The following is a 25260-nucleotide window of genomic DNA, read 5'->3' as shown; positions in this document are numbered from 1 at the left end:
GGAATCCCCGCCTCTTCCCCAGGCTCACCATTCCTCCTCCCTCCGCAAGAGCTGGAGGGAGGCCCGGGAGACGCACGGGGAGTGCGGGGCCGGGGTGAGTGAGAGTCCGGCCTGGCCCCAAGTGCAGGCAGGACTCAGTCGGGCGGTAGGGAGAGTAGGGGGGCGGCCCGCAGGGCCAGGCGGCAACTGTTCTCCCCCCCTGGGCAGCGGGACTTGGGAGCAGCCGCTGCTGCAGCTCCCACTGCCGCGGGGGGGAGGAAGCGGCCAATGGCCAAGCTTGGCGGCTGCGGCACTGGCGCCCGGGCCCAAACCCCCCGAGCCTGTTTCCCTGTGGGACCTGAGCAGGACGGGGGGGCTGGGGCCTGCTGCCCCCACTCCGGGGCCGCCGCGGGATAGCACCAGCTGGGCAGCAGCCCAGACGTGACTGGCCAGGGGCTGGGCGCAGCGTGTGTGCTGCTGGGTCCCTGCAGCAGGCCCGGGCTCGGGGGGTTCGGGCCCAGGCACCAGAGCCGCAGCCACCGAGCTCAATGCCTAGAGACTACAAGGACTGGTACTGAAAACAGGTTAGATGGCTAGACAGATGTTACATAGAACAGATCAGCACAAATCTCTAGCTCCAGACCTCATGTTGCTGCAACCTTATTTTCTCTCTCGACTTTTCTTCACAGCTCAGATTATCCCATCTCTTAGATAATTAGATTTTTACTAGCAATGCAAAAGCCAATACTTTTGGCCAAACTGGGGCCCCTGGAACTCCTTAGTTCTAAGCAAGCTCTCAACTTGACTTCCCCTACAGCTTTGAGCTAAACACTTAAACTGTCTTCCTCAGTTTCCCCCCTCCATTCAGTTAGATTAAAATACTTTTTTTCGAGTAATGTGAGGATGAAGAGTTAAAGTTTGTAGAGATGAAAAACAGTAAGTGCCAAATATTATGAGCTACTGACTTGAAAGGTATTATGATACTAAGCCCCTCTTTGTGCATTCTCTTTTTTATACTATATAACGACTATCCAAATCTATTCTTCTATAGACCACTTTACAAGACACTGGCATCTGCACTTGAATCAGATCCATACAATCCTCCCAATTCACAACTTTGTCAGTCTTTTCTGGGTGGTCTGCAGTGAACCATAGTTTGAGAACTACTAGTGAACATTTTCTCTTCATAAGTTTTAGTCTCCAATCTTACCACTGTTGTGGTCCTTTTTCGTATTGCCTCTGAAATGAGTGGACCAGATCGCACACAAATTCAGAGGTCAAACCAGAAAGAACAACGCCATCTTGTTCCTTGATTCTCTGATGAAATCTCCCAAATACATAAACTCATAACTGTATGCCCAATAGCATGAAAAAATGTGATATATAATCTCACCTTTCCAGGCGCGCACATAGTCCCATCCAGTGGCGGTCCCTTCTTTGTTTTGCAGAAATAAGGGTTATCGGGATGGCTACACCACAGCTGCTTGCAGGGATCAAACGTACGGAACTAGGACACACAAAAAAGCAGAGCATATGTTGCTTCTGGAGCTGTCTGACGGAATTCCATTAGAAACACTATCTGCAGTTTATTTTTTTCCAGCTTTAAAAGAGGCAGATGTTATCAGGGAGTAATAAGGACCATTTAATAATATCTCTGTGGCCAGGTCACATTTGAGTGGAGTTTTCATGCAACATCACTGACTCTTGTAGTAAAATCCTGCCCTGAGTGGAGTGATGCTGGAAATGTGAGAGTGGGTTCACAGGATAGAATGGACAAGGGCAATTAGCCACCATGTGATGAGCTGCACGCAGTAGAGGGCAGTAGACATTATTTATCTGTATAACTGCAATGCCTAGGAGCCCAAGTCATGGACCAGGACTTCACTGTGGTTGCTAGCCAGCAAAGGGCCTGACCAGACACCTTAGCTAACAGGTTATATACTGTGTTGGGGCTGTGGTGGGCAAAGGCAAGATGGTTTCCTTGTCTACTGTTCCCATGGGTGCTAGGTACACACGCTGCTTTACTGCTGTGGGGAGGGGTTGGGTGTGTGTGTGTGTGAATGGTCTGCCCAAGCCCTCTTCCTTACTGAAGACACCTGTGGAGCACAAAGCTAGATTTAGCACTATGCTGAATTGGTGCTGCAAACAAAGGCCCCATTTGCACAGATCCCTGAGAGACTGGTACCTTAGAGAGAAAGTGAACAGAGTTGATGCAGAAGTTGAAAGAGTAGAGATTCACCCATTTCACTCAAACACAGATTGGCCACTAGGTCAATAGAAGTTATTTGAAGGTACTATTCAAAAGAATACATACCAGTGACTTTCTCCCAGAGTAGCATCAACAGGATTATGTCCAGACATCCTAATACAGCTGATGCTTAGAGTCTCCTATTCAATGTCGGGAGTTGCTGTGTTTGTCATGCATGTTATCGTTGATGAGTTTCGAACCAGAATTCTCACTGTGCGTGAGCAGCTGCCACACCTCCTGGAAGCTCCTCTTTGCATAGCTTACAGTTTAGTCCCACTTTTAGGAGATGGAAGTGGGAGGCAAAGCTCTACCATAGGTCTCAAAAGATCATCTACCCTCAGGCCAAGCCAGTAGGGAGTTGTACTAATCCTGCCTGACCTCAAAGATGCTCTCTGTGTACCATGAACATAATACAAGGGAGACCACTGCTTCACTGAATGTGCATGCAAACTGTCTTATCTGCCTTCAGCGCCCCTTGCCCACATTAGGAACAATAATACATCATCCTTTCAATAAAATTGGTTATTTTTGTGCAAGATGCAGCATCTCGCCTTATGTGAGCAGTAAGCGTGAAACATTAAACAAGCAAGAGATGAAAACCATTATTGTTTCTCTCTAGTCTAGGTGGAAGTTTTGCAAAGAAAGAAGTAAGCAGACACCAACACTGTGCGTGGCAGACTCAATGACATAGCAGGCTTTGTGTTTCAAGCCTGGAACTGCTAATGAAATTAGAGCATAATAATTTCTTCACCTCTGATTAAAAAAAATAAAAGACCCAACAAGATTAAAAAGACTTTCCTTATCATATCAAAGTTAGTGTATTATTCCTTGTTTATAATTAGCTGGACACAATAGTCTTCATGGCAGGCTCCACTATAATTAGGGCTTCTGTTTTTCAGGGTTTATTAATTTCATTTTCAAGGTTTATTGGTAGCAATTTTTGAGTTTTATGTAGATGTTCAAACGTTAGAGGTTTGGGGAGGCTCTCTCTTTGTATATACTGTAATGGGTAATATATATTGTCACAGCTTCAGGGTAATTTCACCTATATTCCCCACTTCCACGGTCCACTCCAGGCGTGCCCAATCAGGTGTCAGGCCTCCAGCCATCATCTTTCTATGGGTAGGGACTCTTGTCTCACTTCCTTCTGACAGGGGGGAGAAGGGGGAGGGAGAGTGAGTTAGGCTGCACAGCTCCCTAACTTACACTGTGATACCTCCAGCAAGCCAGTCTGCCTAAAGGCCAGCACCTGTGCTTTCTCTCCAAGAGCTCTGACCAGGGTATTCCCAGCAGTTACACGTTACCACACAGCTCTGTCTAAGCAAGCACCCTTTTTCTTAAGGCAAAAACATTCCAGAGAAAATGTAATAGAAACAATAAACAGATTTAAACATACACTAAACACACCAGGAGTCACCCATCAGTCTTATGGGACCCTAACAGGCCAAAGTCTTTCCAACCCTTCTGCAACGGTTGGGGCTCCCCTGGGAGAGAAGGTCCTGGATCAGAAAGAGTTAGTTTAAAAGAAGTGTTTTTATGCCAAAAGCCCTTCCTTTGTCTATTGGTATCTGGAAAACCCAGTTCGAACCAGGATTTGCAAGCCTCTTCAGGGGGTGGTAGCTCTCTGGAGGTGTTTACAACCTGAGTGATTTACCTTAATCACCCCCTACTGTTATTACTTCCTGGAGGAGCTAAATACAACCCTCCCACCCATCAGAACTGCATATAATCCCTGGCCCACAGCGATACATAAATCATTCATAACCTTAATCCAATGTTTCCCCAAAGATTCTGCATGCAGTTGCAATATCTGTCACATATATTACATTACTCATGACAGCAGTATATACTGTAATGAATAATTTCTTTGTAATGTTCCCTAGTGCACTTTAATGTAGCACTAGGTTAAAGTGTATTGCAGAACCTTTAGTGTACACAAGTGGGGTCTACATGGACCAACTAATATGCAACACTTTAGTGCACTTTAGAAATCATACCTCCATAGTCCACATTACTGCTCTGTGTAGACAAGCCCTTAGATGCAAGTAACCATTTCTGGTGTTTTCCCTGTGTTTATTGGATAATCGCTGATTTCTTCTTTTTCCCCCCCATCAGGGTGTGTTTATCAGTGTTTATCCATTAAAACCTAAAATCGGAAGCCCTAACTATCATGTCCTTATTAAGGCCATTTCAAGGACAATGACAACACTCCTGGATGAGGAACAGCAGAACTCAGCTAAGTACTTACAGCTGTGCACATCATGTAGCCCAAACCAAAATCAAAACGGCACTGCTCATTCATGGAGTAGTGAATTCCTGGCAGCTGGGGAAGGGAAGGCCAATCATGTTCAAAAGGATCATCACGCAGACAATCATAGGAACTGCAATAGGCAAAAATTACACTAACCGACGGGAATGTAAGACTTTTATAGCATTTGTGGTTTCTTTAGATTTTCATTCCAAACAAAATACAGGGTATAAAGTCTCAGATACTGGTTCCTAAAGAACAGTTAGTATTTCAGTTATGCTTACATGGTATGTACCATGCTGTATCTGCATTTAACATGGGACAGCATTCGACCTTTTATTTTTCTTATGTCTTTCCATTATAATTTCCAGTTAGCTTGCAGGTATATTTCTGTATCTCCCCAGAGTCCCTATTTGAAAAGAATCGAGAAAGAACCCTCTACAAATGAGGCTGAGAAGAAAAGAAAAGATTTAATTAATTTTCCATTTGTGGAATTTCTTCTTGCCTGCTGCCTTTTAAGTAAAGCTTTAGAAGCAAATCTCAGGACTGCCACCCATGAATATTGCTGAGCTCCATAATAAATTCCTAGACACTAGACCAGGAGATGCAAGTTCACATACAAGCAAATGTAGTTTTTGGCCTTTGCTTTATTAAACCGTAGGACTGTTCCATCTTTATATTTCTTCTGACAGCTTTCCTCTCTTTACAAGATTCTGACAGGGCTTGCTTCCTTCCTGAGAGAGAGAGAGTGTGTGTGTGTATGTGTGTGAGAGAGACAGAGAGAGAGAGAAGGTGTTCCTATTACAGATTCTCCTGGTATCTTAAATACTTGTATGTCCCCACTGCAAACACATTGTTTCAAGTTCATTGTAGGCATACATGGGGAAGACTCTTGGAGCACAGAGGATCTAGAAGTAATGGTTGACTATGGTGTAACTGTGAATTTAATAATTTCAAAGCTACTTTCTCAAGTGTCACATGGTGGGCAGTATCCCGGCTATATTCATATGTAATCTAGTATTATCTTGCGACATCACAAAATTAGTTAAATTTAACAAACTCATTTCTCTGTTTTTATGGCCATCATTTTCCTCTCATGTTTTCTACCATTATTCATCATATTCACAGAAGTAGTTCTTTGGCTGTGAAAAATGGTAACCAAAAGTCCATTTAGGATCAAATTCCTTGTGGATTCTGTAGAAAGACTAGGAGTGTCCTATATCTGGCAATTACTCAGGTCATTCTAATGATCTCAGTGAACAAAGGACAGAATTTTGAGTCTAGGTCTACTTTAGAACAAGATGACATACTCTTCTCTTATCTGTGCAATATTTTTATTCATAGAAGCATTTTACTGTACCCTGTGCTTAAAATATAAATCAAAGCTCTAGGCCAGATTACTTTTATTTAACACAAATAGCTTAAAGGGATTTAATTGAAAAATCACACTTTCCCCTCATAATTTTTTACATATTGTTGCCAAAAGAAACACTTCATATACTTGGAGCTAAGATCAAAGTGTAGTTTCTGTTCTTATCAGTTTAATATGATGTGTTCTTTATTTGAGGACTGTATATTAAATTGACTTCATATATCGTAACTTAAAAAGAAGTGAGAAAATAAAGAGTGGGTTTTTTTAATTGGTTTATTTTGTGTATTTCGCAACTTTTTTCTAGGCATTTTCAGAGTTTTCCTGGTATAGTCAGTTAATAGTTTCCCCTTGTTGTTTGTATGTCTTTTACGCAGTGACCAGAGAGAAAAAAAGATTTTTTTTTTAAATAAGAAAAATGCATCCATTGACAGGAGGACACAGAAGCAGATGGAGTTCTTTTTTTATTCTCTTTTTGAAACTAAGTTTCAAGTTGATGGTTTCCCTTTAAAGAGGAAAGGAACATAGAGGAAGGCTGTTAGAAAGCATGGGAAATGGACTGGCCTTTGTAATGACAGGGTATTTAAAGATAAAGTAATCATAGAAAAAAAGCCTTAGGGCCAAATTCTTCCTTTTGGTGTTCTTGAAAGTCTGTCACTGAAGTCAGTGGGAGCCCTGCATACACATCCAAGGGCACAATTTCCTCCTTAAGTATCACAGTACAATGCAACTGGCTCAGCACAGCTTTAGTAGTTGGAAATGCTGCTGACACGTACTGCTACCAACCAGAGTTGCAGTCAATTCTCCAGCTACCCTTAGAACCGAAGAGTGTTACTCGGATTAATGAGACAGGTTTTCCATCAGCTGCAGGGTGGGAGGAAGCAAGTTGGTAACAAGACCAGTAATGATATTTGCTTGCAGATTCTAGGATGACAGTGTACATATTATCAAATTTCAGTAACAATAATAGCTGTAATTAAATGAATAGTCAATCTGAGCCTTTGTTATTTGCATCTCCTGGAAAAGTGTCTTGTTCCCAGCAGGATGAGGTTTGGGTTTTTTTAAAAACCCAGTCTTAGTAGCTAATAAAAGCACAAAGTTCAAATATGACTCTCAGAGGAGCTTTTAAAAACATCCTAGCCAAAGACAGAGTCAGCTTCATGAGTTACTCACTGTAGATATCTGTTCAGCTCTTGTTGGCTACAGCGAGACCAGTGGAAGCGATGGAATGCAGCCTGGACAAGAGGGGCCATGATGCTCCCCATTCGGACCTCATCCCCACACCTGTTGCCCTGGCCGTCATGCTCCATGCCTAATCTAGAACAGAAGATAGGAGAACAAGCGTATTTTCATCAAGGGTAAAATCAAAAGCCTTAAGTGGCTTAGGATCTTTAATCCCACTGAAAGTAAATGGGACTTAGGTTCTTAAGTGACTTAGGAAGCTTTTAAAACTTCCACCCCAAGTAACAGCATTTTTTTTCCTTTTTGCTTTATTAAAAAAAAAAACATAAAACAAAACCAATCTTCCCTCTTTCCCTTTGTTAGGGGTTTCTACTATATTTTTTCTGAGAATGAAATTTGACTGATACTGGGGTCTTCTTTCGGGAGACACATCACTGATAACTAACTGTATGGTAACATGTTCAGACTAAAGGTGATTTCAAAAGCTAAAGACATCTTTAGTGATGTATCATCCATTCTGATCACATGTTCCTAGCTGCTGAAATGATGAAGCCAAAGGTTAGTGATGTGAGAACCAAATACATGTAGGAATCAATTCTGTGTCCCTATTTAATTAATATGCACTGTTGGATTCACTGGACTCTGACAAGTGTTCTTAATGTAGGAACAGTAAAGCCCCGTTCAGTGAAAACTTCTGGGATTTGTGCTTCCACTGAGGAGATGAGGGCATCTAAATGAATGTGTTTTATTCCTGAAGAAACTGAGTCATCCTAAAATAACAAAAGATTTGCCAGCTCCCTGCCTGGACACTGGTTCTTACTACACAAGCAAACAAAATAGTCATATCCTTCAAATGAATGTATTAGGAAGTGGATGTAGCTTCAGTTCTTGGCATATATTATTATGCTGTAACATACAGTGTACCCTCTATGAGGTGTTATATGGTATTACTACAAGGTGATGCACACATAGAAGACGTGACTATGTTTCCTGAGAATTGCTTTCGAGAGTCATGTCTTCCACTATAGCAAATAAATTATTTTGCATAACAATAAATATGTTGCTCTTCTGCCAGGAGATCGGAATGCATTTTGTAGGCATTAATCAGTTTAGCCTCAGAATGCGCCTGTGACATAGGTAAGCATGCCTCCATTTTACAGCTGCAAAAACTAAGTGTGTTTAATGGGTTTGTCCAAAGTCACAAAGGAATTCTTTGTCAGTGCTAAGAATGGAATCTAGGCCTAACTCTTTAGTCTTCTGTCTTAAGCACAAGGACACACCTTCCAAACGCCACAAACAGTCCCCAGCATCAAAGACATAATAAGATAGGACCTTTTAAAGTACTTACACATGCCCAGTTTCATGGGCCACCACAAATGCAGAGGAAAAACCATCTTCATGGTTGAGGGTGCAACTTCGTACAGGATGACACATTCCAGTAACTGGAGCATAGCCTAAACAGAGAAAGCATGACTCAAGAAATAAGTGAATCTGGGTGAGAGAATGTTTATGAGAACTCTTTATACAACACTTTCATCTAATCTCTACTGCTGGGGCACTTGTGGTCTTGCAGCAGCACAGAAGTGGTACTTACAGAAGTGTCATCATCAGGCTTCCAGAAAGGGAGAAGCATAGTGCTCCATGTCCTAAACTAACATGTTCTCCTAGACCCACTTTACACTATTCATATTTAAAATGAGTTCTTAACAGCCACATAGTGCTTTACATTATTTTAAGCACTGAATGAATATTAAGGGCCAAATTCTATCCTGAACTACACTGTGGACAATCTTGGCCCTAAATACTGAATCCTCATAACAGCCCTGTGATGTCAGCAAGCAAGCATTATTATCTCCATTTTGTACAGATGGGAAAACAGGCACACTAAGGCTGAACGACTTCTCCAAGGCCACTCAGGGTATGGCTACACAGCAATTAAACACCCCCGGCTGGCCCTGTCAGTTGACTCCGGCTTGTGGGGCTCGGGCTGTGGGGTGTAGACATTCAGGCTTGGGCTGGAGCCCGAGCTCTGGGATCCAATGATGGGGGAGGGTCCCAGAGCCCGAATGTCTACAAGGTGATTTTTAGCCCCACAAGTCCGAGTCAGCTGACCTGGGCAGCTACAGCCATGCTGCAGATCTTTTATTCCAGTGTAGATATATCCATAATGACTCAGAGCTGGGGTTATAACCTAAAAATTTCTGGTTCCTAGCCCCATGTTCAAACCAGTAGACCACATTGCCACTACTACGTTATAATGCCGCTAGAGTATTTCTCCTTGTTCTCAAATAATATTGAGTAACCATTTTTCTTGGGTGAATGCAGGCTGTTTAGTCTTGAGACGCATGGGTCTTTACATAAGAAGGTAACAGTATTTGAGATGCAACTCTAGGCATAAATGTTTGCACACTCACTACACCTTGTTCAACACTACACTACCTGGCAGATAACCAGTCACATGTCTACTGAAGACAATGCACACTAGGAATAAATACATTCATTTTATGCTGGTGTACATGGTGCCTATCTAGAAGAAACATAAAACCTGGCTCCAAGTCAATCAAGTATTATCCCATGTGAACAAGCACATTAATTTCCTAGATCATGCATGGATTGGATACAACTGAAATACTGCTTTGAAAGGTAACAAGAGATCTCTGCCCTGGACTTTTAATCATGTGCTCCCCACTTCTATAAAAGACATGAAGTCTGGCTGTTGAACCAATTACATTTATTTTCACAGTTCACCAAGAATTCAGTGTAATCTCCTTTAAGGCCATTCTGAAGCTTGTCTTGTGAAGGGGTACAGAGTGCGAAGACAAGGACTCTACTCTAGCATGACGTCATAGGGGCTTCATACAGCTCAAGTCCTCAATGGGTACCAAGAGGGCTCTTGGCCAATGCCAACAGTGGCACTAGTCAATCCAAATGGAGTGGGGAGGAGCCTCATGCTCTCTAATCAGCCAACAGGATGATTCCACAAGGGAGCTATGCCCTGTAAAGGGGTAAAAGCAGGGGCTACTCTTGTCTATGCTGTTCTAGGCCCCTTCAATAATAAGCATCTATTAAGGCATAATATTTCTGGGCGCTCCTGCTGGAGTACTACAATGACTATTCTGGAGCTGTGCCTTAAGGCACAATCTACTCCTTAGCAAAACCTATATATATAATTTTACACACCCACAGACACCCACACCCACACCCCCTACCTTAAATACAGGGATCAAAGCAATATACACACCTTATATAACTTACATACAGTGATCAAAGCAATAAGATTTCCTTGGCTTGAATAAGAGTAAAGACATGTTCCTAGGGTGACCAGATATCCTGATTTTATAGGGCCAGTCCTGATATTTGGGGCTTTGTCTTATATAGGCCCCCCTTCCCCCATCCTGATTTTTCACACTTGCTGTCTGGTCACCCTACATGTGCCCCAAAATAATGCTATTGAAATGGAGAGGTAAAACAATGGGGACTGAAACAGTTAGAAAGGAATGCATTCTTAGTATAGGTCACCTGAAAACAAATAGCACTTGGCAAAATACTCACACTAAGGATAAATGTTAGTGGCTCCTAAGCTAAATTAGCTTTTTCTGAATGGTGAAAGAAACCCCAATCAGTAACTGTAATATTTATAAGACATTTTATCACTCAGCATATACCTTACCTTGCATGCCAGATGGACCAAAATCCTGCCTTGTGAGAAAAATAGCATGGTCATGATATTCTGCATGTGCAGTGTCAGGCTTCTGTTGTAGATAGGCCCAGCGACATACATTCTCCAAACTCTGGGAAGGGTTCCCAATCTCTATTAAGCTCATGGACTGGATATTCAAAGAAGAAAAATATTATTATTTCGTCGTTTCATAGATTATAAGGCCAGAAGGAACTATTAGATCATCTAGTCTGACCTCCTGCATATCACATACCCTTACATTTCACCCAGATACCTCTATATTGAACCCAAAATCTTTAGTTAGACCAGGGGTCGGCAACTTTTCAGAAGTGGTGTGCCGAGTCTTCATTTATTCACTCTAATTTAAGGTTTTGCGTGCCGGTAATACATTTTAACGCTTTTAGAAGGTCTCTTTCTGTAAGTCTATAATATAGAACTAAACTATTGTTGTATGTAAAGTAAATGTTTTAAAAATGTTTAAGAAGCTTCATTTAAAATTATATTAAAATGCAGAGCCCCCCGGACCGGTGGCCAGGACCTGGGCAGTGTGAGTGCCACTGAAAATCAGCTTGCGTTCCGCCTTTGGCATGCGTTCCAGAGGTTGCCTACCCCTGAGTTAGACCAAAGCATTTCAGTCCAATTAACTTTGGCCAACCTTTCTCAATTTGTTACCTTTGAAAATATGCTTAGACATTTGTTCAAACATTGTATGAAAGCTCCATTCATGTTAAAGGAAATATTGCAAGAAGAAAACTTATTGTATGAACTATGTATGGAAATATCACATGTCCATTCACACATTAGTTATGGCATGTTTGACATAATTTATGTTGCCTACGATGTATTGCAAGAAAAGATCATGGTTAACTTATGTATTACCCTCTATTTAATCAATCTATATGTAGGCAAGTCACCCTGGATTTAAGGTACTGAAGTGTCTAATGTAGTTTACTGTACATAGAATCTAGAGCTGGAACATTCTCATTCAGTTATCTTCCTGCCAGTGCATGATTGTTCCTCATTATACATTTCCTATGATTTCATCCAAGCTAGTTTTAAATATGTCAAGGAATGTGGCTTCCATCAAGTCTCTTGGCAGATTATTCCATAGGCTGCTAGATCTCACTGTCAGCAACTTCTCTTGATATTCTGCCTACATTTTCTCCTTCTTATAGAAACCTATTGCCAAATTCTCTGCTAACTTCAGCAGAGTCACACCAACAGAGACTACAGAGATGGAAAACACCTGTTTGGCCTTACTTCTAATGCGAATAATAATAATAATAATAATAAAGCGTCATGATGACCAGTGTTCCCTTTATTTTTTCCCACCCATGTATGAATGAATTTTGTTATGTGCACCAATATGGAGGTGATGTGTAACAAAATTCATGTGGTGGGGGAGAGGCCGAGGGGTTCAGAGTGTGGGAGCGGGGCTCAGGCTGGGGCAGAGGATTGGGGGGGTTCCAGGGATGAGGAGTTTGGGGTGCAGACTGCCCGGGGCTATGGTGGGGAGTGAGGACTCCCCCCAGCTCTCTCTCCCCACAGCAGCACCTGGCTTGGGGGCGGGGGGAAGGGAAGTGAGGCACCTCTCCCCCAGTCATGGCAGATCCATACAGGGGCTGGGTTGGGGCCGGGGGAAGGGGTCCTCTCCCCCAGCCATGTCAAGTCTGGGGCAGGTCAGGTCCATGCTGGGGCCAGCAGGGACAGGTGTCCCTGCGTTGGGCTGGGCTTAATAGGCAACTGCCCAGCCACACAGCTTACAGGGAATTTAGCGGGCCACAAGTCAGGAGGAGGTGAGTCCAGCGTAGTCTGTGTTGTCATCACTTACACCTTCTTCTGATCTCCCAAGGTGAAATCCTGGCCCCATTGAAGGCAATGGCAAAACTCTTAATGACTTCAATGGGGATTTCACTGCATGGTGTACGTGACACATACTCAGGCCAGGTTGACGCTAAAGAGTCAGGTTGACCCAGCTAGGTCGCTCAGGAGTGTGAAAGATCCACACCCCCGAGTGACATAGTTAAACCGACCTACCCCTGGGTGTAGACAACGCTAGGTTGATGGAAGAATTCTTCCATTGCCTCAATTACTACCTCTCGGGGAAGTGCATTAACCACAGCGATATAAGAACCCATCCCATCGCTGTAGCGAGTGCCTAAACTGAAGCGCTATAGCAGTGCAGCATTCCTAGTGAAGATGTAACCTTAGTCTCACTTAGGAGCCATTAGTGGCCTATAACTTCAGTCTCCTCATTGATTAAAATTTTGTCTTTGCTAAAATTCAAAGCATTTAAAATTAAAATGAGTCAGGGCTTATGCACTCTGCCACTCACCAGAACAAACAGATATATTCTCTGTCCTCTGCTACCATTTATCTTAGATTCAACCCTAAATGACTAATCTGAAATGGAACCCACCTACTCTGCGAAATAATTGATTAATCCACAGAAGCTGTCTACTAACACATTCCCTCTACAGAAACTGTGGATGGCATTTCACTCTCTTTTACCCTCCAACATTAACACTTGGTTAATTATAGTTTAATTTAGCATTTGATTAAGAAATTTGTGAAGAAACTAAACCTGAATCTCCAGTTCAAGCTTGTTTTTGATGCCGGGATGATGAGAGCAGTCTTGTTCTGAGTCTGATCAATTATGACATTAAAAACTCATATCTCTGCAGGATGCCTCCACCATAGTATCTGAAAAATTCCAACCAACTGTCCCTAGTGGTGAAATGCCTGGGTAATCTGTGTTGGCTCCTCTCAGTTGCAGCATAAAAAGTTTCACAATTTCTAAAGTTTTCCAGCTACTCCATGAATAAGAGTACATAAATCAGACTGTATTACCAGCCTCACAGATAGCAGAACCATGGTTTGGTGTGGAGTAGGAAAGAACTAATGTTAAATCTTCTCTGCTTGAGTTTCAGTCAGTGTGTCACTCACTGAAGTGCTGAGGGAGTTTCCAATTACAATTTGCATATTGGGTCTTGGTACTTCTTGGCGGGTGAAGTTTAGAAGGAAGATCTTGGGTCCATTATTGGTGTATTTGGAAAGCAAGGTGATAGGCATTCCTTAAGAAGGGTTTGTACAGCGTCTGCTTAACCTTCTTCCTCTCCCCCATCTTTTGTTGTGGCCAACCTCGCAAATTATCACCCTGTCCCGGAAATTGCATTTTCTGGGGAAATTTCAAAATTTTGGTTTTGTTCCAATTTGGAACAGAAACAAATATTTTAAAATTTCCTGCAAAATGAAAATTCCAAAACTTTTCATATTGGAAAAATTTCATTTTGGAATTTACTTCATGTTTTTTCTCATTTTTATATTTTATCATTATAATTATTATTTTACATTATTTCATGACAATATATTACTTGAAATATTCTATTTTTATTTTATTTTAAAAATAATTAAGGGCAGATGCCACTCAGTACTGATTGAAATATATTTTTTAGATCAAAGTGTCGCCTGTCTGTGTTGTAATGTAATGTAAAAATACAAAAATGAAAACCTATATCATAAAATTTTGGAATTTTGAAACAAAAATTTGGAATTTTCAAAAAAAAAGTTTCCCCCAAAAAAATAATTTCAATGTTTTTTTCTTTCATGGGAAATTAAATCAAAACCATTTCATTAAAAAAATTGGTTTAGTCAAAACTAGCTCTAATGTGAGACCGCTAGAAGAGTTAGTAAGATGACACCCAGTTCTATGTCTCAATTTCATCAGATCCGGATGGTGCAATTACTTACCAATCATGCAGCCAAGTTTAGAATTTGGACAACAGTTAGTTGGCTAAGACTCATCCAGGATAAGAGAGGAGTAACGCTTATTGGCTGAGGAAAGCAATTTGAAGAAAGGCAGATTGACGGAATATGCGCATGACTTTTTAATCAGCAGTGCAAGGGAGCAGAGGAGTTAACATTGTTTTGTTGGGCCTTTGAATGATACTGGATATCCAGTTAGGTGCAATGGCTAAGTGTGCTTTGGAAGTCTGCACTTGTCAACAATGAATTAATTCAACTCATCCTACATCTGAAGACCACTTGATAATGGCCCACTCATTAAGCAGCACTTCCTATGGGGAACATATTATACCTGTGATACCTAGTAACCACTTAGGTGATTCAAAAAGAGCCAGTGTGTGTCAGGTGTGGTGTAAAGGATAAATATCCTTGGATGAGGGACAAAAAAAGGTATTTTAGAGTCCAATCTTAACATTTGCTTTTTTAAAAATAGCATTTTCGTAAGCATTTCAGGCATAGTATATTCAGTGGTGTCCAGTTAATACTTATGAAAGGTTACTCTATGTGGGATGATATAAAATGGATGACTAATTGATCCATCCTGTGTCTTCCAAAATTTGTATGAAACACACATGTGAACTCTGGCCTTCCATTTGCACAAGTAATGTTGCTAGGACAACAATGTTATCATAACAAAAGCCACAGCAATTTAAATGTACATACAGTACTATAAACTCTTATCATTCCAAAGTACTTAATGGAGAACAAAAACTAGCTTGTGCCAAAAACGAGAGAAAATCAATATGTTTTATGTTTAGACATAAGGATGCATTTGTTGTTTCTTCTAATACAGTAAAGGAGAAGGGAATTCCTAAAAGAGCTGTGGGGGGAAATACTGGAATAGGTAAAAGAATGGCCTGCCAAAACGGATGAGGCAAGGGTGTACCACAGATTCCTTAGAAATCCATGGGAACCATAGGGATGTGTTACAGATGAGGGTAAGCATGGCAGATGGGACATGAGATATGGTGGAGATGGTTCATGGAAAGACTTGGTGGACTGGGGGTTCCCACAAGCTGAGATACCAAGATACTACATAACTCTTTATATTATTTCCCATTGTTGACAAGAGGTGAGTTTCCCCCAGACCCAGGTAAGGCGACCCTGGGTTGAATTGGTCCCCGTGGAAAGAAAATGGATTCTGAGGATTAAGAAAAAAACAGGGGTAGAAACAGACTGGGCAGAAAAACCAAGACTTGGAGTGAGGCAAAAATCCATCCCTGTTTAGTCTGCAAACACAGAGGCGTGTGGGCTAGCAGGCACTTGCTGAGTAGGAGGTGAAGAGGTATGTGGTACTGGTTGCTAAGGATGTGTCTGTGCTGCTGGCTGCCAGCTGCCAAGAGCCTGCAGGTGCTACAGCTGGCTAGGATCTCGGAGAGAGCTGAAAAAGACACATTTCCCAGCAGGACTGTGGAGAACGTTACTCAACTAATCGATGGGAAGGCTGCCAGTGGAGAGAGAAACTTCATTCTCACTGCAGCAAGGGAACCAGGAACTTTCTGGGCGCTTCAGGGGGCAGGCAACAGAAACACCATGGGATGTCTGCTGAGTAGACAGGTCTTGGGTAGGGGAACAACCCGCATGTGTGGAGGAGAAAGCAGGGACAGCTAATTGTTAAGATTCTGCCCTGTGGAACATTAGAACTGTTGCAAATATTAAAGTTTGTATAGGTGCATAGTAGAAAAAAATATAATCCAAAGCAATCCAAAACTTTCAGGAACATTAAAATTGAGAATTTCTCTGAACCACATATTGATATTAGGGACATGATCACATTTTGGTTAATTGAGAGTTTTGGTTAACTGGGATTTGGAATAACTGGCTTTGGTTGTATATTAATACTGATGAGTGGGTACCAAATGACAAGAATGCAAAGAACTTTGGCTTGTCTTGCTAGAAAAAAGATCTTTCATAACTCATCCATTAGATGGTGCTCCAAGAGTAACAACTGGCAAGACACTGCCATTCTTCAGAATTTGCAGACGCTCCATGGGGGTGAGCAAGGGAAGCTTAACTTGTTAGATTTAAAAGCACTGATAGTGAAAGTTAGAGTACTGGAGCGTGTATATTTTTGAGGCAATCTAAAAATCTATGCTTTTCCTTTTCTAAATGGGTGAACACTCCATAAAATACTCTGTTCACATTATTTCTATCTGGCATTTCTGTTATTTATTATATATTAGATTAATTTATTCTCTCCTGTCATACTGTACTAGATAAGGAAAAATAAATAAAAGGGAGTATCTGGTGTCCATGGTAACCACACTAATAAAAAGAGCTCACTCAGCAAACTGACATTTTGTGTTTGAAGGATTTCTAACACTTTTTGATAGTAGTGATTTCTCAGTTGCTAATTCTGTATAAATATAAGCAAATCGGAAATACAAAGTACAATGTATAGGGTCAGCCAGTGCAGCACCCCACAAGGCCCCCAACAAAATGAGTTTAGAAAAAATATGCGATGAGTCTGATTTAAAATTAAGGTGATTCATTCATTCCCACAAAAGGAGAGAGGATAAAATACCCCTCCACCACTCATATAAACTAATGGAAAAATGATGGAAACTTACATAGACAGCAACAAGCAAAGCTCAATACACAAATAAATAATACTTAGGGCCTGGTCCTGCAACTCAATCTACACCTGCATGGAGTCAGGTGCATGCAACTGGGGTCCGGGACCCTATCTTCCTATGTGTTGGTATAGAGCCTAGCACAATCCTGACTGGTGCTTTTAGGTGTTACCGCAATTCATGTAATAAGCAGTAACAATAATAAATAAAGGAATGACCGATTAAATTAATAAATACCCTAGGTAACAGTTACTAGTTTGGCAAAAGTGCATCAATTCTATAAGCTGCTACTGAGGGCCTCCTGAACATAGTGATTTCAATGGAAGTATAGGGTGCTCAGCATCTCATCCAACTGAGCCCTGAAACCACAGCAGACCCCCTTTCTAAACCAACCAGGAGCAAATGGAAGGTGGTCAGGTCAGGCATCTCATTCAGTATCAAAGGATAGAACAAGAAGCAATGGGTTTAAACTGCAGCAAGGGAGGTCTAGGTTGGACATTAGGAAAAAGTTCCTAACTCTCAGAGTGGTTAAACACTGGAATAAATTGCCTAGGGAGGTTGTGGAATCTCCATCTCTGGAGATATTTAAGAGTAGGTTAGATAAATGTCTATCAGGGATGGTCTAGACAGTATTTGGTCCTGCCATGCGGGCAGGGGACTGGACTCGATGACCTCTTGAGGTCCCTTCCAGTCCTAGAATCTATGAATCTATGAAATAAGCTTGTCCTTCCAGTCTTCCCATACTTGTAGCTCCACTTTAGTTACATTACTCTCATTACCCTTCTGTGAAGAATGGAGAAAAAAGGAAGCTAGCTCAAAGCAAGCCACTTCTTACCAGCATGGCTGGCTCAGCTACTTCCTATCCACATGGAGGCATCATAATACCATTTGGCATAGTTAAAGAAAACATCCTGTCATGAAAAGATACAGGGTGAAATCAATCAAATCCCCAGAAGTCAATAGAGCCAGGATTTTGATCCTGGTGTCCATTTGGTGAACTACATCCAGAGCGATCCTAGAGGAAAATCCTTCCTAAGTTCTTTTCTGTTTGCATGATGCCTGTTATGGTTAATGTGTGTCTAGCTCTCTCTCTTGCTGTTATGAGACATCAACATATTCTAGCGTACTTGCTACATTTGCACAGAAGCAGTATTGCATGATGGTCTGAGCATGGTGGTGGAAGCCAGGAATGTAAGAATTCTAAACCCTGGTCTGCCAATGACTTGCTGTGTTGTATTGGAACATTCATGTAACATCTTTGTTTCATAATTGTGAAATGGGAATAATAATCTTTACCCACCTACTTCAGAGGGATGTTGGGAGAATACAGTAGTTCATGTTTGTTCAGCACTTTGGAATATAAAGCCCTGTCTAAATCTTAAGAATTACTACTACAAATTGTCGTTTTTATTCAGTCTCATGTCATTCATCTTGTCTTCTATCATTTTCTCCGTGAGGTTTTCTGGTTGTTATTTTGTTTATTTCACTGTGATTATTTTAATATTAGATTGGATTACAGAGCGGTTATATCAAATAATATATCTGAATTATCAATTTAGATGTTGGGTGATAGCTTTCCCCCCAAATCTATCTGTATTTTACAAAGTTTAGAATAGATCTAGCTACCACTGACATCAATAGAGCAGGAACAAGCCCTATTTCTTTTTTCTTTGAGTATTCTACTTCCCTATATTCCATCCAAAAAATCTAACTACAGCAACTGTAAGCACCCATCACTGCAGAATCTGGGCACTTCAAAATATCTCTGACTTTACTGAATGTTGAACATTACATAAGAAAATGAATTTTTTTTTCAGAAAGGAAGACAAACATGAATGATCATATATTGTTTACAATGCTGTTGTAACCATGTTGGCTCCAGGATATTAAAGAGACAAGGTGGGTGAAGTAATATCTTTTACTGGACTAACTTCTGTCGGTGGAGGGAACAAGCTTTCCATAGGCTCAAAAGCTTGTTCCAACCATGAACAGAAATTTGTCCAGTAAAAGATATTATCTCGCCCACCTTGTATCTCTCATGAATTATGAAGTGAATCCAGATTAAAATTAGAAAGAGACAAACTAAATTAGACAAAGTTAATTTGGAACTATGCACCTGACTGAACAATTTTCTTCATTATTTCTTTGCTGCTGTGGTGCTATAGTTATGGCACATACATCCCCCAAAAAACATTTTCAATAATAAGGACAAAATCATTGGTTGCCTTATGTGCCTGTTCAGGGGAGTGAGTGGAGAGAAAATGTCCCCCTTCTCTTTTGCATGGGCTAAATGCTTCAGAGTACAGTGCAGAAAACAGCCTCTGGAGGGTCAATATCCCTGGGGCAAATGTGGGGACTGGATGGAGCCGTGATGCCACGCACCCTCAATGTGCCTGCTGGTGCAGTTGCATTTACGCAGAAGAGGGGGTAGTAATCTGCTACTGATACAAACAAGTGGGGATCCAGGAACTGAATTGTGACTCTCAGTCACAATTTGTTCCAGGGTCTACTCCTGGGGCAGCCCAGCTATATGCTGCCCTTTGCGCATGACAGATTGTAAGGTCACAGTCAAGCCTTATTCCTTATGAAAAAATATCACTTCTCTCCTGCTTGGCTTAAGTGTGGAAGCAATAATTTGTGCATGAAAATGTGCCATTTCAATCCAACTGTCTCAGATGTTTTGATTTCAATTCATTAGATAGCTGCAATATGTTATCACAATGAATGTAGAGGAGCAACTTCCTGTATCCCTTCTGTATTTGTTCATTCTCATCTAACTGTTGAAATGTCAAGGACTTGAAACTTTCAAAATTACAGCTGGGTTCATTTTACTGCCCTGAAAATACTGAAAATGAGTGCAGTTCAGTGACTGTGATGCCTTCAGAAACAACCATTGAAAAAGCTGGTTGCTATGCAACCTACAGTATTGTCTGTGTTACCCTCACCAACAGATGACATGTTGTATAAAATAAAATAATCCTCTTTAAAAAACAATACAGTGAAAGGCTGTTGGGGGTGGGCGGTACCTGCAATAACTCACAACTGTGTCAGAACCTCAAAGGAAAAACAGCGCATCACTCATCCATGCCCCATGTATTATGGAACCCCAATGTAAAGATTATGATTATTTATCAGGCTGGTGATCTATATACCAAATTGCTCAGAATGAAGCAAACAAGCCTCAAGGTACCCACTGGAAGGTTTCTAAAGCAATACTTACTCAAACAAGATTCTGTGGTGATATTTTCACACAGTGAAGCCAAACAGGCCATTTTACTCTTGGATTGTTTCAGCTTGTGTACATCCCTTTAGTTCTAAAACTGCTTCCGCCGGCACAAGATTCGAGGCCTCTTCCCCCGCCCCCCCACAGAACAGATAGAGCAGGCAGGGGCAGTACAATGTCCTTTCCCTGACAACCCTACTCTGAAGAGAAATCTGGGCCTGGTTCCCACTTACACTAAGACTCCTTTATGCCACTCTGGCTAGGTAACGGGGCCTACGAGCAGGGGGTAGATTATAATTATAATTATATACAATTACACTCATTTAAAGCCCCCTTTACACTTCCAGAATGGTGCAAAGAGGCTGGAGTGTAAATGAGAATCAGGCCCAAAACCTCTAGAAGGGAGAGGGGAGCTCCGTCTCGATGCTCCTTCCGGATCGGATTCTGATAATACCCGAATGCTACCCTACTCCACATATAATTCTGCTGAAGTCAGTGGGGCTACTCGCAGACTCAGATGCTACCCATTGGGTATCAGAATCCAGCTCCAGGTTACTCACTACTGCGCCTGCTAACTGCAATGGTCATGTTTGTAATGTGATCATTTGCCCATTGCAAACTTGACTGCTCCTTTCACACAGGCCAAACAGTCAATACGGAGTGAATGTTTTCATCCTCTGCTAACCTAGTTGGGATGCAAATTAGTAACAGAAGCACACTGCTTTCTATACAGGTCTGCAGTATCGGTGAGAAGCAAATTATTAATGAACAATATTTTTTGTTTAGATTTTTTCCCTCTTTCTTTCTTGAAAAACAATCCACCCTCTCCTTGGAATGCAAACAAGAATCTGAAAGTGCAATTGGGATCTACGGTACTTACTGTATTTCAGCAGATAAACCAGCAGAAGTTATAAGATATCAGATTATTATAGATGTATAACTATACAGAGATAGACATAGCAATGCATACATTTAATAAATGGGCATTATAAAACAAGGCAACTGATTGATTGATAAAGGTTCCAGCTGCCACCACCCCAACTTGAGAATTATTAGCCTGTTTACTCTCTCTCAATTATTATCCATATAGCAATTATTAAGTTATTTCCCCTATTTTAACCCAACTTTCTAAATATATATACTATGAATGCTGGACCATAGAATGGCAGATACAAACACTTTCCCCACATTCTACTCCTTATCTTAGCATTTATATATCACTTTATATCTCCAAAGCACATCACCCTGTGAGGCGGGCAAGAAAGTATTACGATCCTCAATTTACAGATGAGGTAGCTCAGACAGAAAGGTCAATTGACTAACCCAAGGCCACGTGGTGAGTCAGTGGTAGAGCCTGGATTAGAACTCAGGGCCTCCTGACTCTCAGCAAAGAGCTGGTGTTGTGCCAGATCTTCAGCTACTACTCAGCATAAGTCTGTTGACTTCACGGGAGCTACACCCATTTATACCAGCTGAACTGACTCTCTATTGTTTATGGATACCATTTAGGCCACTTGCATGTCTAAATACTTAGCTGTCTCTGCAAATCAGATACAGTTCATGAATGTCCAAATGACAGTAACTGTAGTCGCAAAAAGGCAAGCTAGATCATAAAAATATTTTCACTTGAATAGTTGCAGGTGCTGCTGTACCTAAGAGGTATTGGTAGTGCTTGTCCTCATTCATTGAATGTTATAAGCACCCTTATAACTCTCCTCCAGTTTTCAAAGAATTAGAAGTTGCTCAGGCAAAACCGAGGTAAAAGTACTAAAGGCTTTAAAGTAATCCCACTTTCAAAATCACTCATCATTTCAATGTTCTTTACAGGAGTGTTGCCTGTAAACTGACCCATTCCACAGAAACAGCAACAGAATAGTAAAAAATAAAAAAAAACCTTGTAATACTTAATTTTGATTTGATTCTGCAAAGTGCAAGGCACTCTGGCCCCAATCCAACAAAGCAAATGCTTAACTTTAAACATGTGTCGTCCAACTTGAGTTAAGCACAAGCTTAAGGGATTTGCTGGATCAGAGCCATTGTGCTCAGCAAAATGGATCACACAATATACTTATATATGGTAATATAACTGTACACACAATTATATATCACTGCTTATGCATGTATAACATACACAGTATATATATATATATCACACCCCCTCTAGTGGCTAAAAGGGTCATTACCCATAAAATTTGCCACAAGTTCTCTAAAACAAACTTGAAATAATACTGCCAAAGCAAAGTGGTAACTTAAAGTGACATAATAAGAGAAAACACAACAGGAAATTTTATGTTACAGTTATTTGTCAACATGCATTTCATATAATAAACAAACAAGTGTAGACGTAAATTACATATTATACATTAATGCTATATTAATAGACACATGGACAATGAACCAATTAAAATAGAGTAGTATATGTCACAAATGAATTACACAGTCCATTAAAAGAATCCTGGGAACATCTAGATCCATTATTAAAATTAGCCTTTACTTACTTTCCCATAGCTCAGCAAGACTATCCTCACCAAGACAACATTAATGTGGGCACCTAAGGACTCGTCATGGTAGATTTCATTCACCTGCAAAAGAGTGTGGATATTTTTAATAATAATTCTGTCAATAAGTAATCACAGTAGCAATGATAAAACACAAGCTTTTTATATGTTGTGTCTTTAAGATACAGATCAACCACACTCATTTGTAAAAAAGGGGCATTTTCACTACCCGAAAGAGAACTTTTTCTCTCTGAACTACAGGGCTCTACCATAAAGGCTCCATATAGGCATCAAATCAGGAACCATCCTTGTTCAGGAACCAATTAAAGTCAATGAAACTTAAAGTACTTCCCTAAATCATGGACTAAATAACTAAAATACTCTCAAGGGTGATATCCTTATAAAACAGTCAATCAAATGGGTTGTTTTTATTGTGTCAAAATTGATTAATTTCAAACCATACAAGCATAACAAAATCTGTAAAATACTAACATAGAAAACAGGGGGTTTTGTATTATACATAATCACACATGCACACAGGCAAACTATTCTAAGAACACTGAAGACAACGCTATGAATATTATAATGGAGAACGAAATACAGAAGTCCAAGGAATACAGAAAAAATAATACTATAAGCAAGTTGGGCAAAATATTAGCTATTAAAAGAGCTGATTGGGGTCATCTATGATGAGAGAAGTGAAAGAAGGCCAACTTAGGGTCTTATAAATATGTTTGGTTTTTTGCTTTACAAATTAGAATAAGTAGATAAATAAATATCTGCAAGGCAAATATATTCCCTGCTCTCTTCCCTTCAGATCATTAGAACCCCTACTAAATCATGGGCCAAAAGTGGACTATTTTATGTGTGGGACATAAAGAATCGCTTATATTTCATGGTTTGTTTCTGACATAAGAAACATATTCACTGGGATAAGTTACTAAGCTTCTGGAGAGTTGTTTATTAAAAACAATATCAATACACTATAAAATATAAAATATAACTCACTTCTGATCTAGCTGTAAAAATCATGTACTGTCTACTTTATAAACATTTCTTTGACTGTTATTCAAATGTATTTTAATACATTTGGTATAGATTTTCAAAAATATGAGCCTAAATTTGCTTCTAAATTCACATTTGGGCATCTAAAAAGAGGCCTGATTTTCAAAAGTAGTGAGCACCTGCAGTTTCCAATGAAGGCAGTGACAGCTACTTAGTCCTTGGTGCTTTTGAAAATTAGGTCAATTATTTAGGTGCCTAAATGTGAATTTAGAACCCTAACTTTAGGCTCCTATATTTGAAATATCTTTATCTTTCCTCTCAGGGACTTTTGAAAAGGCAGATTAACATACTGAAGGATTTACATATACACTTTTGTTTAAAATTAATTATGTGTTTAAAGGAAAGTTTTATGCCAACAAGGACATATCATTGTGTTCTTTACTAGATGCCCCACACACTCAAGGGAATTATCATCTTGATGCAGGGATGCTAATTTGCCTGATTCTATGTGCATTGGGATAAGAATATATGCTCTTTGATAACAAGCTGAAATTTGCAGTAACTTAAATATACATAAAATAAACATTAAATAAAATCTTCTGTGTATAGGAAATAATAAGTGTGACGTGTAACTAAGTGTTTTATTAGTTCATGAGGCATAACCCCAATTCTTACACGCTCCTTTCCCATTAGCCTTCAGAACTTAACCTCAGCCTTTTTTAACAATAGTGAAATACATCAACTGTATCATTACTACATGCCAAATTAAAACTTGGCAGGGAAATGTTAACAGAACGGCACTGAAACATTGTTACACAGTTCACGCAACTGACATCTAACAAACACATTTTGTGAATGAATAGAAAAGCATAAGCATTGTAAAGGTTCCTTGGCATCTGGGTAGTAGGTTTTCTCTCAGACATAGGGCCAAATCAAAGCCCTGGATCCTAACGTCACATCTAGGGATTGATTCAGCTCCAATGCAATACTCCTTCCGTGGGAGCTGGACCCGCTGTCTCTTTCACTGGGTGAAACTGTGGCTGTATAAAGTAACACTTTGTTATGGTGCTCTATGAGCACCCTAGGAAACAGATTGAGATTCTGTTCAAAACAGATTTTGATTCTTTTAATGTTATATTTTATCATAATTTTAAATGGAATATAAAATACATTTCAAAACAATCAGTTACTTCCAAAAATATATTAAAATGCTCCATTCCGATAATGTTGAAACTTTTTTTAAAAACAAAATTTCATCAAAATCTACACGGAAAGTTTTGATTTTGACAAAATGGCATTTTCCAATGGAAAAATATTCTGACAGAAATTTCCTGACTAGCTCTACTATTAATCATTTCTTTGCATTGCATTTCCTTGGTTATTTAAAATGGGGGGAAAGCATATGACAACACACTGAAATAGATTCACACTTATTTCAACGTGTGATGTGAA

At 40.3% G+C, this 25260-nt stretch overlaps 1 protein-coding gene and 1 pseudogene across 2 annotated transcripts in view; one reads left to right on the top strand and one right to left on the bottom strand.

Annotated features, from left to right (window-relative positions):
* The window catches only part of ADAMTS2 (ADAM metallopeptidase with thrombospondin type 1 motif 2), a 162568-nt gene that overhangs the window by 47129 nt on the left and 90179 nt on the right, over positions 1-25260 (bottom strand). For both annotated transcript variants that reach the window (XM_034778501.1, XM_034778500.1), the window contains exons 3-8: positions 22804-22887; positions 10697-10853; positions 8375-8480; positions 7018-7161; positions 4476-4608; positions 1373-1486 (exon numbers count right to left, since the gene is read on the bottom strand). In XM_034778501.1, coding sequence (XP_034634392.1) covers positions 1373-1486; positions 4476-4608; positions 7018-7161; positions 8375-8480; positions 10697-10853; positions 22804-22887 — 738 coding nt within the window. The remainder of the gene's footprint in view (positions 1-1372; positions 1487-4475; positions 4609-7017; positions 7162-8374; positions 8481-10696; positions 10854-22803; positions 22888-25260) is intronic.
* On the top strand, positions 5963-6080 carry LOC117882310 (annotated as a pseudogene).

Source organism: Trachemys scripta, chromosome 8 (genome assembly GCF_013100865.1).
Source record: "Trachemys scripta elegans isolate TJP31775 chromosome 8, CAS_Tse_1.0, whole genome shotgun sequence".
Lineage (NCBI taxonomy): Eukaryota > Metazoa > Chordata > Testudines > Emydidae > Trachemys > Trachemys scripta.
Note: the sequence above shows the minus strand (reverse complement) of the source record. Positions and strands in the feature narration are given on the sequence as shown.